Source organism: Hemitrygon akajei, chromosome 8 (genome assembly GCF_048418815.1).
Source record: "Hemitrygon akajei chromosome 8, sHemAka1.3, whole genome shotgun sequence".
Classification (NCBI taxonomy): Eukaryota; Metazoa; Chordata; class Chondrichthyes; order Myliobatiformes; family Dasyatidae; genus Hemitrygon; species Hemitrygon akajei.
In genome coordinates, this window is record NC_133131.1 from 36767004 (window position 1) to 36785936 (window position 18933).

At 41.2% G+C, this 18933-nt stretch overlaps 1 protein-coding gene across 3 annotated transcripts in view; it reads right to left on the minus strand.

Annotated features, from left to right (window-relative positions):
• LOC140731800 (BICD family-like cargo adapter 1) overlaps positions 1-18933 on the minus strand; it is a 42622-nt gene that overhangs the window by 19255 nt on the left and 4434 nt on the right. For all 3 annotated transcript variants that reach the window (XM_073053615.1, XM_073053614.1, XM_073053616.1), the window contains 2 exons: positions 17301-17516; positions 2575-2691 (listed from right to left, as the gene is read on the minus strand). In XM_073053615.1, coding sequence (XP_072909716.1) covers positions 2575-2691; positions 17301-17516 — 333 coding nt within the window. The remainder of the gene's footprint in view (positions 1-2574; positions 2692-17300; positions 17517-18933) is intronic.

Genomic DNA, 18933 nt, shown 5'->3' on the forward strand with positions numbered 1-18933 from the left:
TAGGTGGCTATCTCCATGTTCATCCAAGACTCCTATGTTCCAAACAGATCACATACCACAGGCTAAACATTGAGGGATCATTTTTCAGATAGGGCAGTCGGGACTTACAAGACAACCAGGCTCAGTCTCACACTTCAGGTCCTTAAACAGTTTACATGTCATGGTCTATCAGACAATTTCAGAGGCTCACCAGATTAGCTGGCAGCAGGAGTAGGATACCAGAGTAAAACCAGCTTACTGTAAAATACATCATAGGTTTTACTTCCCTTTTCTAACTCAGAGCATAATTGTAGCTCTTCTATTCAGTTAAGGGTACTTAAAATTACAGAAGAGTGGATAAAGCTGGATTCCTATTCAGTAGACGCACCGAACTCACAGGACTATTTCAAACTCCATAATTAGTCAGATGTTCAAATTTAAAAAAAAATATTGAGGTACAAGTGTTGCCAATAATCACCAGCTTTCTGTTTCTGCAAAAGCACACTTCAGCAGAAAACAGATTTATCTGTGCCATGGAACATACAGGGGCCTTTAAAACATTGACAGTCACAATTTGAATCACACTGTCACAATGTTTCTGAATAACTATTAGAAAATTGGTTCCTTAAACAACCCATAAATGATACAATTTAAAATTATTATTGTTTTCAAATTCCTTTGTGGGATACTTTGTAATCTGAGTTTGTCCTATACTGATCTGTGCAACTTCAGTTTTCCTCACCCTACCCTCAACCCCATCATGTGTGCCTTATTAAAAAGTTTGGTTACCGTTACTGCCAAGCTTACATAATAAAGACCGTTTTTTTGGGGGGGGTGGGGAAGGGGTGAAGAACGAGAAGCGATAGCCTCTCTCTCCATTTGTTGATGATACTGCCTTTGTGAGATGATGCAGAGAGAAATCAGAAAGAGGCAAATACCCACTAATGTCTATTGGCCACATACAGCTGGTAAATGGTTAACAAAATAATCCCCAAATGTCTATTGTTCATTTCCAATCTCTAGTGTTATAGCTCCCATTAGTGCGCACAACTGATATGTCAAAAACACAGTGGCTCTCTTAATTAACTGACTGGCATACTTTTAACTTCAAAATAAAATACAAAATACTGGAAATTGTTCCCTGTAAAAATGACCTCCGTTTCTCTCCCATTCATGCATCCTGAACTGCTGAATATTTCTGAGATATTTCAGGTACCTGTATTGGTTTGTTATTGGAGATCAATACACTTCCTGTAGCAGGAAACGGCACCTGGGAAGTACTTTTGCATTTGTATTATCGGTCAGATCTACTACAGGTCACCCTGCCCACCTGATCCAGACAGTTGAGACCCAGGTGAACATGGGAAAGTATTTGTTCCATCATCACACAAGCTCCAGCAAACATTCCTCTCCATCGGAGATGGGGGAAATATAAAGACCAGCCAGGTTGGTGATGGTAGTATTTCTGTTATCTATCTCTTGTCAGACCCAGCTCACTTCTTTCTAAATGTGTGCCTGTTTACCTTGGTTAGAAACTGTAATGGCGTATCAGTCTGGTACATCTCCTCCTCGAATGAGCAATTGGATAAGACAGTTTGTTGAAATTGAGTGATGATGGAACAATTTCGCTCCTGTATTCACTCAGTGCAGGCTTGTCTCTCTGTTGGTATTTGGTGCTTCAGTTACAGAGACCCGAACACTCAGAAGTGACCTCAGGCCTCTGACCATAGAAACATACATTCAATGGTCCTTCATTAGGTACCGCCTGTGTCTAATAAAGTGGCCACTGAGTGTATGTTCATGGTCTTCTGCTGCCGTAGCCCATCCACTTCATGGTTCAACATATTCTGCATTCAGAGACGCTCTTCTGCCGTTGTAACATGTGGTTATTTGAATTACTGTCACCTTCCTGTCAGCTTGAACCAATCTGGCCATTTTCCTCTGACCGCTCTCATTAACAAAGCATTTTTGCCCACAGAACCGAACTGCCACTCACTGGATGTGTGTGTGCGCATGTGTGTTTTGTCATGCTATTCTCTGTAAACTCTAGAGACTGCTGTGCATAAAAATTGCAGGAAATCAGCAATTTCTGAGATACTCTAAACTACCCCATCTGGCATCAACAATTACTCCACAATCAAAGTCACTTAGATCACCGTTGTTCCTCATACTGATGTTTGGTTTGAACAACAACTGAACCTCTTGACCACGTCTGCATGCTTTTATGCATTGAATTGGTGCCACATGACTGGCTGATTAGCTATTTGCATTAGAAAGGTGTACAGGTGTATCTAATAAAGTAGCTTCTAGTTTAACTACTTTGCCAGCTTTAAATATTATTGCCAATAACTTTTCTGATGAGATATTTGTTAAACTAAATCAGTACTCAATAGAGATGCTCAGGTCTGATCTCTCAAGATGAGGCCTTGCATCTCCAGATCATTAAATCAACACTTGGGTGAGACCAAAAAATGAGTCACAGGCTAGACAATCTACTGTCTTTTCTAAATCACGTCTCTGAAAATGCAGTCACATCATTTTGAGAGCCACCTCAATCCTCAGGCTCCATGTTTCAGCTCTGCCCTGTGTACTCACCTCGGCCTGGAGACTCTGAGCCCTTGTCGCATTGTCAGTCAACAGAAGTTTCTTTCCCATAAACATGCCTCGCAGTGCTTGGATCTCCTGGGCAAGAGTCTGCTCCGCTTTGGTCGCCTGGTGAAAAGAGGTACTGTATTTACTGAAGAGCGCACCATTCTCCAAAGGAACATGCACATGCAAAGCTACTATACCATGGTTTAAATAACACCTGAATGGACATTTTAAAAACTGTAGATCTGGGAATCCAAAATAAAAGCAAAAAAAAATGCTGTAAAAACTTCAAAGGAAATTTTATTAACAAAGTACATATATGTCATCATATACAACACTGAGATTCATTTTCTTGTGGGCATACTCAACAAATCTATAGAATAGTAATTATAACAGGATCAATGAAAGACTGCCCAACTAGGGCTTTCAGCCAGAGTACAGAAGACAACAAACTGTGCAATTGCAAATATAAATAAATAGAAATAAATAATGAGAACATGAGATGAAGAGTCCTTGAAAGTGAGTCCATTGGTTATTGGAATGATGGGCAAGTGAAGTTGAGAGAAGCTATCCCCTTTTGTTCAGGAGCCTGATGGTTGAGGGGTAGTAACTATTCTTGAACCTGGTAGTGTGAGTCCTGAGGCTCTTGTACCTTCTACCTGATGGCAGCAACGAGAAGAGAGCATGACCTGGTGGTGGGGATCCCAGATGATGGAGCATGGGTCATGGGATGTAGCGGGTCAAGGTCTATGAAGAGTGAAACAGTTAATGTTTCTGGTCAATGTCCCTTCATCAGAAGTGAGAAGAGGAGAAACAAAGTTAGAAGGCAGGGTAGGAATCGACAGGTCTAATGGAATATCTCTCATTGGATGACACCAGGGCTGCCATGGGGATGTTGTAAATGAGGTCATCTGATTGAAGGGTTAGTGGAGGCAGTTTGAGAGGGAGAATAGGGGATTTTGTTTGTAACAAGCTCTCAAACAAGAATATGAATTCTAAAATATAAATGCTGTTTATCCATGGGCATTAGCTCCTAATGTATTCCCACAATGGAGTAAATTCTCTGTCCGTTATGTGTCAAGTCAAATTTTCCGCAGAAGCTTTAAATAAATTTTAAAATCTATTAAAGACGCTAGATTGTGCTGGATGCGGCCTGCAGCCCAGTGTTGCTGCCCTCCGTTCCCAGACAGCTGCTCAGAGCTGGTTGTTGAGGGCTGACCTTGTTGGCTATCTGTACCCTCTCATGGGGCATCATTGCTGAATGTCCACCGTGCTGTGGGTGGCTCACTACCTCTGCAATGCCTTTGACAGAGGCAAGATGGACTGATTTCTCATCTGTTAATAGGTCTTGAAAGTTTCTGTCCTTGTGCCATTTATTGGGTACTATACTTGAAGTTCCGGCTGGTGGCATAGTGGCATCAGCGCTGGACTCTGGGGAGAGAGGTCCCAAATTTGAATCTGGTTGGGTTGAGTGTCGAGCTAGCAACTCGACCTCGTAAAAAAAAACCTGGAGAGGGATGGGTCTCTGCCAGGTTTCAGATGCCCAAGACACGCCGTACGATGAGCAATCACCAAAAAGATCGGTGCAAAAAGCTTGTCGTGACGGCACCCCGACGACTCCACCAGGAGTTAAGGGTGCACACACACACATACTTGAAGTAAATGATTGAAAAAGATTTTTAAAAAATTAACACTTTGTTAATCTAAGACATAACACTTAGAAGTAATTAAAAAAGATTACAGTGAAACAAAATAATTAGTAACCATACACCTCTCCTCCCCTTCCCCCCCCCCCCCCCACAATCCCAAACCCCCAGCTTCGCCTCATAATTCACAGGTCTAGAATCTCCACTGAGAAGAACGAGGTCTCTGATCCCACGTGGGTTGTGGGTTGTGACCTGGTTTAAATTTGGACTGTTATTCTGGGGAATCATATCAAGACTGGCTTCTGCATCCATACACTAGAGCTGGTACGTGGTGGTACATTGGCTGCTTGTTAAGCCTGGGTCATTTCACTAGATGAAAGCCAGTGGCTCAGTTCCACAGTAAGATTCACCCCAGCAGATTAGAGATCAGATATGCACTTTATAGCCAGTGTGCAAAGGAATTCCCTTATGTCGTAAAGCCACCTGTTCAGAAGTTGCTACGGCCGCACAATGTTTGCATACAAAGTGATCAGTTGCCATATGAATGCTTTTTTCAGTACATTCTGTGCTGATTCAATCACTCCCAATCCTGTTTTCTGATATTATCTCAGCATGTGACATTGACGCAAAAATACGGCCCACCTTTATTCTCCCTTTGGGCTATTACATCCGTTTGACAATTCACCAAGATATTGTTATCTCCTTATAAGTATTTTCAACAGTAAACAACAATAGCAAGTGTTACTAGCTTTCTATTAATTCAAAACATTGTGATCAGCAGGACAACACGTCCTTTATTTGCTAGATTCGTGTGGGAGGTGCTCATGAAAAGCATTGTAAGTGATTCAGGAAGGAAGGAAGGACAAACTAGTGTGTTTTATAAATATGAACATTATCTACTGGAGAGCTGGAGAGGGGGTATTTAGGGCTGGAAATTTAAAGCCTGCTATTTCAATACAAAAATAGGAATAATGGGGTAGGCCAATTGTTTCTGCCTGCTTCTGTCCTACTGAACTTGTGTCCTCACATCTCTATTCCATTCTATGCCTCTTGGTTCAGTCCCTTCCCACCCACCTACATCCACTACACTTCTCATGCCCTCGATGTCCTCAGTAACCTTCAATTCCCTGGCCCTGACCGCCTCATCTTCACCATGGATGTTCAGTCCCTATACACTTCTATCCCCCATCAGGAAGGCCTCAAAGCTCTCTGCTTCTTACTTGACAGAAGAACCAACCAGTCTTCCTCCACCACCACCACCCTTTTCCATCTTGCAGAACTGGATCTCGCCATGGCCAGCATCTCCTTCAGCTTCTCACTTTCTCCAAACTCAAGGGGTAGCCATGGGCACTAGCATGAGTCCCAGCTAGGTCTGCCTCTTTGTCAGCAATGTAGAATAGTCTATGTTCAAAGCCTTCCCCGGTCATACTCTCCAACTCTTTCTCCGCTATATTAATGACTGCATTGGTGCTGTTTCATGCACCCATGCTGAGCTAATCAATTTTAAACAACTTTGCCTCTAACTTCCACCCTGCCCTTAAATTCACCTGGTCCATCTCTGACACCTCCCTCCCCTTTCTCATTCTCTCCGTCTCCATCTCTGGAGCCAAACTATCAACTGACATCTTTTATAAACCTACTGATTATCCTGACGATACCTCTTCCCACCCTATCTCCAGGTCATTCCCTGTCCTCAGTTTCTTTGCCTCTGCCAAATCTACTCACAGGACACAGCTGTCCTGACACCCTCCTTCTTTAAAGGTGGAGTTCCCCTCTCTCTATTATTGATGCTGCACTCACCTGCATCTCCTCCATTTCCCACACATCCATGCTCACCCCACCATAATAGTCCCTCTTGTCCTTACCCACTACCCCATCTGCCTCCGTAACCAGTGCGTTATCCTCCACAACTTTCACCAGCTCCAAAGGGATCCTACCACTAAGCACAGCTTTACCACCCTTACTCCACAATTCCCTTGTTTCCTCGTCCCTCCCCACTAATCTCCCTCCCAGCACTTATCCCTGCAAGGGGCCAAAGTGCTACGCCTGCCCATTCACCTCCTCGCTCACCTCCATCTAGGGCCTCAAATAGTCCCTCCAGGTGAGGCGACCCTTCACACTTGCGAATCTACTGGGGTTGTCCATTGAGTCTGGACTCCTGATGCAGCCTCCTCTACATTGGTGATAGCCGCTGTAAATCGGGGAACTGCTTCACTGAGTACCTCTGCACCATCCATCACAAGCGGGGCTTCCTCGTAGCTAAACATTTTAATTCCCATCCCCAAGCCGATGTGTCAGTCGGTGGCCTCCTCTTGTGCCACCCTGAGGGTGGAGGGGCAACCCCTTTTATTCCGTCTGGGTACCCTCCAAACTGATGGCATGAATATCGATTTCACCTTCCGGTGAACAAATCCCTCTCCCCCCTTCCTCTATTCCCCACTCTGACCTTTCACTTTTTCCTCACTAGCATATTACTTCCTCCTGGGTCCCCTCCTCCTTCCATTTCTCCTATTGTCCACTCCTCTCCTATCAGATTCTTTGTTCTCCAGCCCTCGACCTTTCCCACCACCTGGATTCACCCATCACCTACCAGCGAGCCTCCTTCTCCTCCCCACCCCCCACCTTTTTACTCTGGCATTATCTCCTTTCCTTCTCAGTCCTGAAGGGCCTCTGTCCAAAACGTCAACCGTTTACTCTTTTCCATCAACGCTGCATAACTTGCTCAGTTCTTCCAGTGTTCTGCTTTCCAGCACCTGCAAACCTTCCTCGTATTTAGGAATAACTTCAATTACGTCTGAACCTCTGAACATTGAAAGACTGCCAGGACTTAACCCACGTCTGTACCATCTGGAACCCAAACGTTTCCAGAAGTCTCAGCACAGTCACAATTGCAACCCCAGCGTCTTGCCCAGTATCCCCACAGCATAAACACGACATGGAGTAAACCTGTATAACGTTCTTCACCTTCAGAAGCAGATTAAACAGTATAAATTTGTTTTCTTTCAAGGTTACAATGGAACGTCTTTTCACAACACCAGGAACGGATCATCCTGAACCGGTTCTTTTGCATTGTTTGTTCCTCAGGCAGATGACCTGAAAATGATATTCTCTGCTACCCTGTTGTGTAAGGTTCCCCTATCCCATGACTTTTCTGTCATAGGGGCAAAGCAGAGCACGTCTACAAATGCAGCCTATATTCCCACGCAGCAAATCCAAGGCTTATGCCTCTACACCACAGCCCTAAGGAGTCTGCCCTGTGTTTTAATGGTGCTCTGACTCTACACCAGAAATCCACGTACCTCGGTGCCCATGCCGCATATTTTCAGCTACATTTTCTTGTAGTGAACTTTTTGCCTCACACTTTTACTGTGAATTGAACGCTTTGTGATTACAGTGTCAACAAAACTATATAAGCAATAGGGCCAGGAGTGGGCCATTTTGAAACTGCTCTGCCATTCATAGAGTCGCAGAGTTGTAGAGCACAGAAAAAGGTCCTTCAGCCAACCAGCTCTAAGATAAAAACACAAAATGCTGGCAGAACTCAGCCCAAAACATCGTCACTACCTCCTCCCATAGATGCTATCTGGCCTGCTAAGTTCTGCCAGCATTTTGTGTGTTTATTTATTTCCAGCATCTGCAGATTCACTCGTGTCAGCTCTAAGATGACCTTTTTGCTCATTTACACTAATCCCATTTGCTCACATTAGGCCTGATTCCTTCCATAACTGTCTAAAAGTCTCTTAAATGTAGTGATTGTATCTGAATCCACAATCTCTTGTAGCAGCAAATTCCAGGTTACAACCACACTCTGAAAATTCTTTCTCCCAAAAACTCCTTAAAAAAATTCTTTCTTCACGCCTTAAACCTCTCTTTTTTTTAAAAATACCTCCATGATGGGAAAAAGATTCTGAAAATCTATCCTTAATAAACATGAGAAAATCTGGAAATCCAAGCAACACACACAAGATGCTGGAGGATCTCAGCAGGTCAGGCAGCATCTATGGAAATGAATAAACAGTAGACGTTTTGGGCTGAGAACCTTCTTTAAGGACTCACAACATAATTTTATTTACCTCTGTCAGATCATACCACAGTTTCCTTTGTTCCTGAGAAAACAAATGCAGTCTTCCAGTCTCTCTCCATAACTAAAGTCCTCCAATCCAGGCAACATTTTGGAGAACCTCTGCACCCTCTCCCATGCAACTACAGCCACTCATTAAGATCATGGTTGATCTTTTACCTCAGTGCCCTTTTTAAGCATTTTCCCTTATTTTTGATATTATCAATTTCTGTTCAGACTGCAATTGAGACTCCACATCCCTCTAGAGAAGATTCACCACATCTGAGTGAATAAATCTCCTCATCTCAGTCCCAAATGGCCTAACTTTATTTCTGATATTATGACCTCTGGTAAGCATCTTCCTTGCATCCAACCTGTAAGGTCTCAGTAAGTTTCAATAGTACATTTAATATCAGAGAAATGTTTACAACATACACCCTGGATTCTGTAAGTTTCAATGACATCGCCCTTTGTTCTGAATTTTACAAAGTGTCTGTTTAACGTCTCTTGTTGCAGCAAATCAACTTGGGAACATTCTCTGCATCCACTCTATGCGAGTGCATTCTTTCTAAGGTAAGGAGAACAAAACTATTCAAATTACTCCAGGTGTGATCTCACAAAAGAACCTTCATAATTATAGCAGGACATCTTTATTCCTGTCCGTAAATCCTCTTGCAATGAAAGCCAACAGAACATTTGCCTTCCTAATTATTGATTGCAGCTGTAGTTTCCCTTTCAGTGATGTGTACAAGTTCACCCAGGTCCCTTTGAACATCAGCACCACCTGATATCTCACCATATAAAAAAATTATTCAGCTTCTCTGTTTCGTTGCACAAAAGTAGAAATATGATATTTGGTTGCCGCACTCAAATCGTCGTAATGCATCCTGCTCCCCCCCACCCCAGGACATACCCTGCCATCCTGAGATAGAACTGGGTATTGGACAGGAATCTCAGTCCAGGTCAACATATCACCCTCAGCTCCACGTGCTCTAACTTTGTCGACCAATCTCATCTCCATATTGATCGATTCTCCTTTTCTATCCTATAAGTCACATTCTCAAAGAACTCCAACAGATAAAGCTTGACTTCCCTTTCAGAACCATATATTGAGCTGCCCAACCTGATTACTCTTTCCAGGATAATCTGTTAATAAACCTTTTGTTATAGTATTTTCTCAACTATTTATGTTTATCTAACAGGTCAATGTTGCTTGTTTTCCCTTTCCTTTCTTTCTTAAATACTGGGATCTCATTCATTACCCTCCTGTCATAGGCCACACTGTAGCTAGATGTAATATCAGATTCAGATTCAGTTTATTGTTATTTAGAAACCACAAATGCAATGCAGTTTAAAAAATGAGACAACATTCCTCCAGAATGAAATCACAAAAACGCATGACAAAACAGACTACACCAGAAAATCCACATAACGTTTGGCAATCCCCAATCCAGAGTCCAGAGAGGCTGCTGCGTATTAATAGCGTGCTCCCCGGAAAGGAGCTCCAATCCCACCAGACACACAAGATCAAAAAATAAAGCTACAAGACCTGCACAAAACCGCATAGTTACAACATATAGTTACAACAGTGCAAACAACAGCATAATTGATCAAAAACAGACCATGGACACAGTAAAAATAGTCCAAAGATGTTAAAAGACTATAAGTTTGAAAGAAAATATGTAATATGTAATATGTAACATGTAATTGTGTCATGGTTCTACACAGACTAGTACTCCTACTACAAAAATATAAAATTGCTATTCTGTATCAGAGAAGCTGTTTTCTGTTGTCTAACCTGTGCTTTCTGCACAGGAGATAACAAGTACCCATTTCTTTTACACAAAACAATTCTGTTCTGTGTAACTCTATCCATTAGGCAATGGATTGAGACTGACAAAATCCTTTGACTTTAATAACTACTTTTGACACTCATTTGATGCAATGTTAGGGAGAGAACATTAATGCCGAATCCTTCAGGAATACACAGAGTTTATCCAAATGTGTCATATTGGCTCAGTTAGTAAAATTCTTATCCAAGTAAGATATCCCAGTCTAGAATCCTGCCATGTTGGATATGAAGTATTTTGCTCAATACTTTAAGGCAATATCACATCAATCTGGGTATGTGGCAAAATATTCCAGACCACTGAAGATACCCAAGTACTTGGACATTTCCAGACAATATTCGTGAAACATTGTCAATAATAAATTTGTATTTCTTATTCTGGGCCACTAATGGATGTACTTAACTCCCTAACAGAAACTGATAGTGGTAAATGATACATACTTCGAAGTATTCCTTGCAAAATGTACTAAGACATACTATCAGTATGCCTTACTTCCAAAAGGGTTTTGTGTATGCAAAATGAAATTGGTAGATTTACTGAAATATGATTCAAACTCACTGAAGAAAAACACAAAGAAACTCAGTGAATGAAGAGAATTAGGTCTAGACTTTTATTAAATGTGATACTCAGGAAGCATCAACAGTACTGATGCCTGTCGACTGGACAAGAAAGAATACCAATGCCTGATTCAACTATTTTTACCCGAAGCAATCATCTGTGAAAGCTTTGTAACCTCAGAATTGATTCTCAGAAATACAAAGCACTGTGGGAGCGGCTTGACGGTGCTGCGTTTGTTCAGTCAATGTAATTAACAGAGCCTGGCACTGCTCTCGGTCTTGCTGTTACACTCTCCTCTATCACATGAGGCTCTGCAACACGAGAATGACTCACTCATGTACCCATTTCTGAGGTTAACATGTGAGAAGTGGAACACCAACACACATACGGAGGGACAGAGAGGTACACAAATATGTAACGGAAAATGGATCAGTCACAGAGAGACCCACTTTAGAGCTTCTGCAAGGTTTTCTCCAAAACAGGGTGAATAATTAACCACAAATAACATGCTCTTTCCTTTCTATAAGTGGAATTCAAACTGTACTTCTTAGTCTGTCTGAAGTTAACTTGTTCCTCTCAATGCTTACACAAGGCTTCCCACCTCATTTCCATGTGTGGAAACTAGTATTCATAGCTCAGGAACAGTGGTTCTCGGGCTTTGTTATATCTTCTATAGAACAATAGACAATAGACAGTAGGTGCAGGAGTAGGCCATTCGGCCCTTCTAGACAGCACCGCCATTCACTGTGATCATGGCTGATCATACACAATCAGTAACCTGTTCCTGCCCTCTCCCCATATCCCTTGACCCCGCTATCTATAAGAACTCTATCTAACTCTCTCTTGAATGCATCCAGAGACTTGGCCTCCACTGCTTTCTGGGGCAGGACATTCCACATATCCACCACTCTCTGGGTGAAAAAGTTTTTCCGCATCTCTGTTCTAAATGGCCTACCCCTTATTCTTAAACTGTGGCCTCTAGTTTTGGACTCACCCATCAGCGGGAACATGCTTCCTGCCTCCAGTGTGTCCAATCCCTTAATAATCTTATATGTTTCAATCAGATCCCCTCTCATCCTTCTAAATTCCAGTGTATACAAGCCCAGTCGCTCCAATCTTTCAACATATGACAGTCACGCCATTCCGGGAATTAACCTTGTGAACCTACGCTGCACTCCCTCAATAGCAAGAATGCCTTTCCTCAAATTTGGAGACCAAAACTGCACACAATACTCCAGGTGGGGTCTCACCAGGGCCCTGTACAGTTGCAGAAGGACCTCTTTACTCCTATACTCATTTCCTCTTGTTATAAAAGCCAGCATGCCATTAGCTTTCTTCACTGCCTGTTGTACCTGCATGCTTGCTTTCATTGACTGATGTACAAGAACACCTAGATCTCACTGTACTTCCCCTTTTCCTAACTTGACTCCATTTAGATAGTAATCTGCCTTCCTGTTCTTGCCACCAAAGTGAATAACCTCACAGTTATCCACATTAAACTGCATCTGCCATACATTTGCCCACTCACCCAACCTGTCCAAGTCACCCTGCATTCTCATAACATCCTCCTGACATTTCACACTGCCACCCAGCTTTGTGTCATCAGCAAATTTGCTAATGTTAAAGCAAGCGCATCCATTGCTTAGAAAGGCTAGTTCTGTTATAGGAGTCAAACTGGAAACACTGGAGACTGTGGTAGAACAAAGGACCCAATGGAAAATCCTGGCAATTCTGGATAATGTTTCTCACCCTCTGCATGCCACCTTGGCTGAACAGAAGAGCACTTTTAGTAACCGACTAAGACAACTATGTTGCTCCAAAGAGCGCTATATGAGGTCATTCTTACTCTCGGCCATTAGGCTCTATAACCTATAGTCAGGGAAGTGATGACCCCCTCCTGTTAGACTGTTTGACATAACTTATTTTTTATTCTTTCTTACTTCTCTTCTGATATTTGTATATCAGTGCACCTGTAATGCTACTGTGACACTGTAATTTCCTTTGGGATCAATAAAATATATATCTAAAGTCAAAGGTCAAGATATACATAATAGAAAGAAATAATTCTGGACAACCTTAACAATTGTGCTTTCCCTTTAAGAGAGTCCACCTCAGTTAACATCAAGTTAAGTACACATTGTGCAGTTCTGGTATAACAGTAGCAAGTACTAAATAGAGCAAGGGAGGTTTAAGAAAGACACACAATGTGGTATGGCAATAAATCATCCTCTGTGTACAACACGTACAGCAGGTTACACAAAGCACAGGATACAATGTACAAAGAAAGGCATATGCTGGGATTAGTAAAGCAGGACACCATGCACTCAGTCTGAAGCTAAAAAGGAGTACTGGACATACTGGCATAGCCTAATACTTATCAGGCACACCATGTACTGGACACGGCACAGAAGGCATTACACCCACTGGTCCCAGTGAAACACACACTTGTAAAACACGTACTGGGTACAGCAAATGCTTGCTACAACACAGCAAGTAATGCACATGGGTAATGCAGAAAGGGCAGTTTATCAAGGGAGTACACATGCAGTTTCTAAATATAGGAGTATCACTTGAGAACTAGATTGTACAGAGTGGAAATGCAGCCCAACTCAACACGACCCATCTGATACCAGAGTTAGACTAACCAATAGGAAGGAGCAAGCCCAAAGATCCCTGATTATATGCTTTCAGCTAATGCTGATTTCTGTGGGTATTTAACTTTTATTTTTGATTATTCCATTATTAATTTTTGAATGTTTGTCAAAGTTAACCTGCATTTTTTTTGGGTCATACTAAAAATCCAAGAATTTTCCCAATTCCAGATTCTTAAACACAGTTTACCTGATGAGCAAGTGATTGTAAAAGCAACTGATTTTTTTTAAAGAAACTATACCATATTGAGTTTGACATTTCCTGGGGTCCCAGCTCTTCATGTTTAGTTTTGTTCAATTAAACCCATTTAAATTTCAATGTGTTATAATAAAATCGTGAGTACTAGTTTGACTTGGCACCAATAAAATGGCACGGACTATGGTCTCCTTGTGGTCCACCATCTGCTGTGCACAGGAAGTATACTCAAAGCAATGGTGCAAGAAATGAATAAGTTACCAGAGATCTGACATCATGTGAATGTTAAATTATTAAAAGGAATCAGAAGCTCTGTTGGTATAGAGTATTCAACTCCCATTAGAAAATACTTCCACAATTCTGACACTACATGATGAGAGACTCTTGTTTAGATCTTCCTAGCCTACATCAAACTTTGTTCTAGTCAAATGCTTGAGTTCTTATGCTTTGATTCATTTAACTATTAGTGACTTTTGCTGTTGCCCTTGCTAGTTGTTCAAATTTTACCAAAAGCAGTATCAACCAGTGAAGGTTAAATTCAGTCAAAATTTTAAAAGTATTGGGACAAGCTGAAGGAAAGACTTACATGATGAAAATGGTGGGGCCTTGGGATGTGTAGTAGAACAAAGAGGGCTGGGAAGACAGATAGATAATTTCTTCTAAGTGACAATATATGTAGATAGGGTCATAAAGAGAGCTTTCAGCATGTTGGCCTTTATAAATCAAGTACAGAAGTTGGGTTTTTTTTAAATTTGCTTAAGACGTTAGTTAAGCCAAATTTGAAGTACTGTGTAGAGTTCTGGTCACCTAACTACAGGAAACATATCAATAAGCTTGAAAGAGTATGGAGAAAATTTACAAAGATGTGGCCGGGACTTGAAGACCTGAGTTATAGGGAAAGGTTAAATAGGTTAGGACTTTATTCACTGGAGCGCAGGAGAATGAGGGGAGATCTCTTAGCGGCATACAAAATTATGAGGGGTTTAGACAAGGCTGGGTGAGACTAAAGATACAGGTCATAGGTTTAGGGTGAAAGGTGAAATATCTACAGGGAATCTAAAGGGAAATATCTTTACTCAGAGGGTGATACAAGTGTGGAATGAGCTACCAGTGGAAGTGGTTAAATTGTAACGCTTAAGAGAAGTTTGGATAAATAATTGTATTAGAGAAGTATGAAGGTCTATTGACTGGATGCAGATAGATGGGACTAAGCAGCAGACCAGGTCAGCATGCACTAGATAGGCTGAAGGGCCTGGTTCAGTGCTCTAGCACTCTATGACTCCTTGGATATTTTACTTCAACATTTCTTTGGTGGTTCCCCCGAGAAATGTTTAGTTTAAGTAAAATATTTCAGTGCGAAGCAGCTAATGGGAAAATGAAGCAGTCTGCTGCCATTGTGGTTTCACGAGGGGGGTTTCTTGTCTCTTCAGCTCAGGAGACTTCCTGAACACATTAAAAAGCAAGCAATAACCCCACCATGTCTATTTATAAATTGCACGGTAGAAAGAACAAGTCAGGTTGTTGCCTCGAGGAAGTTTACATTACAATAGTGGGTGGGGGAATGCAACCTTTGCAGCTTTATATAGTATGACGTTTGAAGAATTATCAAGACTAAAAAGGATTTGTGACGTTATCAGAGACCTTTCCTAGTTAACAATACGTTATAAAACCTACAAACAGTGATCTTTATATCTATAAAAGAAACGAGTGGAATCACAACAAATTGTCGTGAGAGACTAGTTGGCCAGTCAGAGCTGCCAGGATGATGTCAGCATGAAAGCAAAATTATTCACTTCAAAGGGTCCATTCCCTAATGGGAGTTAATGATTGAATCGCTACTGGAATGTACTTAATTAAAGCTCATTTTTTACGTTCCTGTTATTGCAGCATGCATGATTTCACCCATTTGAACTGTTAAGGACCAAGCTGAACATTAAAGAAACAGAAACTATGTACCCTTTTCTAAATGTGCAATCTACAAGTTAAGGCCTTTCACTTGTTAGTTAACCTCCTGTCTGCCCACAGAATGTTCCGAAACCAATACAGAATAATTAAGCACAGTGTTTCTTCAAAACAAAACCACCACCTGGGGAGGCTAATTGGAAATGAATGATGATAAAGACAATGAAAAAGATTTTTTTTCCATCTTGCATATACAACATTCCGTACAAGTGGGAAGGGTTGAATTGAAGGGGTGTAGGCTGCTCTAATGGGCAACAGAAAACAAACAACATCAGCCTAAAAGATGGCTGTTAATAAATATCCAACTGTGGCAATACACTGCAATTGGATTAGCAGAAGGATCAGAGGACAGCGGGTATTTACATAATCAGAAGGCAAAACACTGCAGATGCTGAAAATCTGAAATTAGAACCAGAAAATGCTGTTAATTCCTAACAGGGCAGATAGCATCTACAGAGAGAAACAAAGTTAATGTCTCAGGTAATGAATTTTCAACAGAACTATTGTCATTCCAGAAGTGTTGCTTGACTTGCCAAATACTTGCAGCATTTTATTAAGTCGTCATTAATGAAATACATATACCTTTGTGCTTTGTGCTCTGTTAAAGAAAACATTTGTGACAAGAAGTGCACTCCAAGGAGCTGCTTTTAAAGAGAAAATTAAGAATGTAGAAATGGCACTGGAAACACCAATGTCCTCAAACAGAAGAGCCTACAAAAAGAAGTAGACACAGCCCAGTCCATCACAGGTAAAGCCCTCCCCATGGAGTGGGGTCACAGGAAAGCAGCATCCATTAAGGACCCCCTATCATCCAGGCCATGCTCTCTTCTTGCTGCTGCCATCAGGAAGAAAGTACAAGAGCCTTAGGACCCACACCACCAGGTTCAGGAACAGTTATTACCCTACAGTCAATGGGCTCTTGAACTAGAGGAGGTAATTTCACTCACCGTATCGCTGAACTGTTCACACAACCCATGGACTCACTTTCAAAGACTCTTTATCTCATGTTCTTGTATTTACTCTGAATACCCACAAGAAAATTAATCTCAGGGTTGTATATGGTGTCATATATGTACCTGGATAATAACTTTGAACTTTGGACATAATCGACAGAAGAAGGAAGTAAGTGATTGATCTTTTGATCCTACTGCACTGTTCAATAAAATCATGCCTGGCACTGTATCCCTAGTCCCATTTCTACTGGATTGGCACATTGTTTGCTTCCCTTACAGCATCTACTGACCTCAGTCCTGAACATATTCAATGACTGACTGTCCTCCAGAGACAGATATTCTGGAGATCTACAATCCTGAGCAAAGTCATCATCCTGAACAGACATTTCTGGTTCTAGATTCTCCTTTCAACACAGGCTCTAGTATCCATCCTGTCAATTCCCATCAATAGAGGTTTATTTATTTACTTAGAGATACAGCATGGTAACAAGCCCTTCTGGTCATTGAGCCTGGATTGCCTAATTAAACCCATTTGAGCAATTAACCTACCAATCCGTGCGTCTTTGTGATACAGGAAAGAAAGAAAACCCATGTGGATCTTGTGGAGAACGTACAAACTCTTTATAGATACTGGTGTTTAAAAGATGTACTCCAGGATAACAGAGACCTGAGGATAGGATCTCTACTTCACCCACACTGAAAACCATAGTGTTTGGTTTAACTTGGAACTGGGGAAGACTGGCAATGATCTAGCAAATTCCTTCTCATGAATTCAACCCTGTGGTTGATAGCATTAGGTTAGTCTATGCTGCAGAAGTTAATTAAGAGAAATGTGTTTAATTCATCCAGGCCTTACTTCTCTCAGTTGCTCCATGAGTTTCTGGTTTTGTTCACTTAGATCACATTCCATATCTACTTTGACCTTCTCCACCTCACGCACGTATTGTTGCTGTTTCTGGAGCTCCAGCTGCAGCCTTTGCACATCTCCTTCCAGCTCTGCCACTCGAGCCTCCCACTCACTCTCCCTCATTTCATACTTCATGCGCGAGGTATATTTCTCCTGTTCAAGCTCCTAAAGGGAAGGCAGTCAGAAGAGATTCAGACAAGTTATATTACATCATTGTGAACACAGTTGGTGCCCATATCATATCTAACCGACTCCTGGAAAATACTTCCATTGGAAGAGGCCATGAGCAAATCATAACACCAATTATTAATTACAAAGTAATTATGACCAAGGTCTACAATTTAGCTCATTATATTCCATTCATTCAGGAAGGCTACATCATTCTCCCATATCAGCAAGGGTCATTCCTCTACTTCACTTGAATGTCCATTGGAGACCTTAAATACTCCTTGTGTGAAAAAACTCCTGTTATCATGCTTTAAGGTATAGTTTGCAAATTTGATTCTTTGCCACACTCATTTTGATTCTGGATTTATGTTTTGCTTTGCCTTAAGTAGTTTTCAGTAAGTCCATCTCTGCCACATGAGACAAAACTTGGATAAACAAGATAATCATGTTTTGTCTCATTTGCAGATCTTTACCATTAGGGATCAGAGTTGAGTCTCTGCTGCTCACAGCCTCCAGTGCCTGAACGTCTCCTTTACTTCATGATGAACCATAAACACAATTCTCAGCTCAACTTCCTTAAATTTAACTCACAATACAAATTTTTCATATGTGAAACTGCATTTAATGTTCCTTTGCATTTGCTCAAGCAGAAAGATACTTTAGCTATGATTAGTGGAATTATACACCAACTCCAGCTAAGAACTAATGCAACTTCTTTGGCGCTATTGTTTACATAATTCAAAAATTTTCATAGATGCTTACATTCAGTAAATACAACATTGTTTGTGTTGGTATTAATTCAATTTCTCTTCAATTATTTGGAGTAAATGTGTGTTTAATGAGAGGGGAAAATCAGGAGCGTCAGTGAATTAAATACTGTGTTTGCACCATGCAAGCATGGTGTTACTTTCATGTTACTTAAACTAATCAGCTACTTTCTTAGTAGCTGTCTGCTTTGTGCTCTATCATTAGTTTCTAGTGGTTTTTGAAACAAGATGAAAAATAAAAGCAATCTAACATACAAAGATGTACAGTGCCTTGAAAAAATAAATGAGTATTACAACCAGTGATTTTCATCAAATTAACTGAATTTTTATTTGTGAATCACATGCTTCTTTTTTTTCCACAGCAGAGCCCAAAAAACAGCGAAACTTATAAAACATGAAAAACTAAAAATTCAAAAACTGAAACGTCAGCAGTTCAAAAGTATTCATCCCCCTTTGCTCAATACTTAGTTGAACCACCTCTTGCAGCTACTACAGCCAGTTAGTAATTTTGGGTAAGTGCCTATTAGCTTTTCACAATGTGATGGAGTAAGATTTGCTCCTTCTCCTTGCAAAATTGCTCAAGCTATGCCAGGTTCGTTGAGGAGCAGTGGTGTACAGCAACCTTGAGGTCTTACCAGAGACGGCTG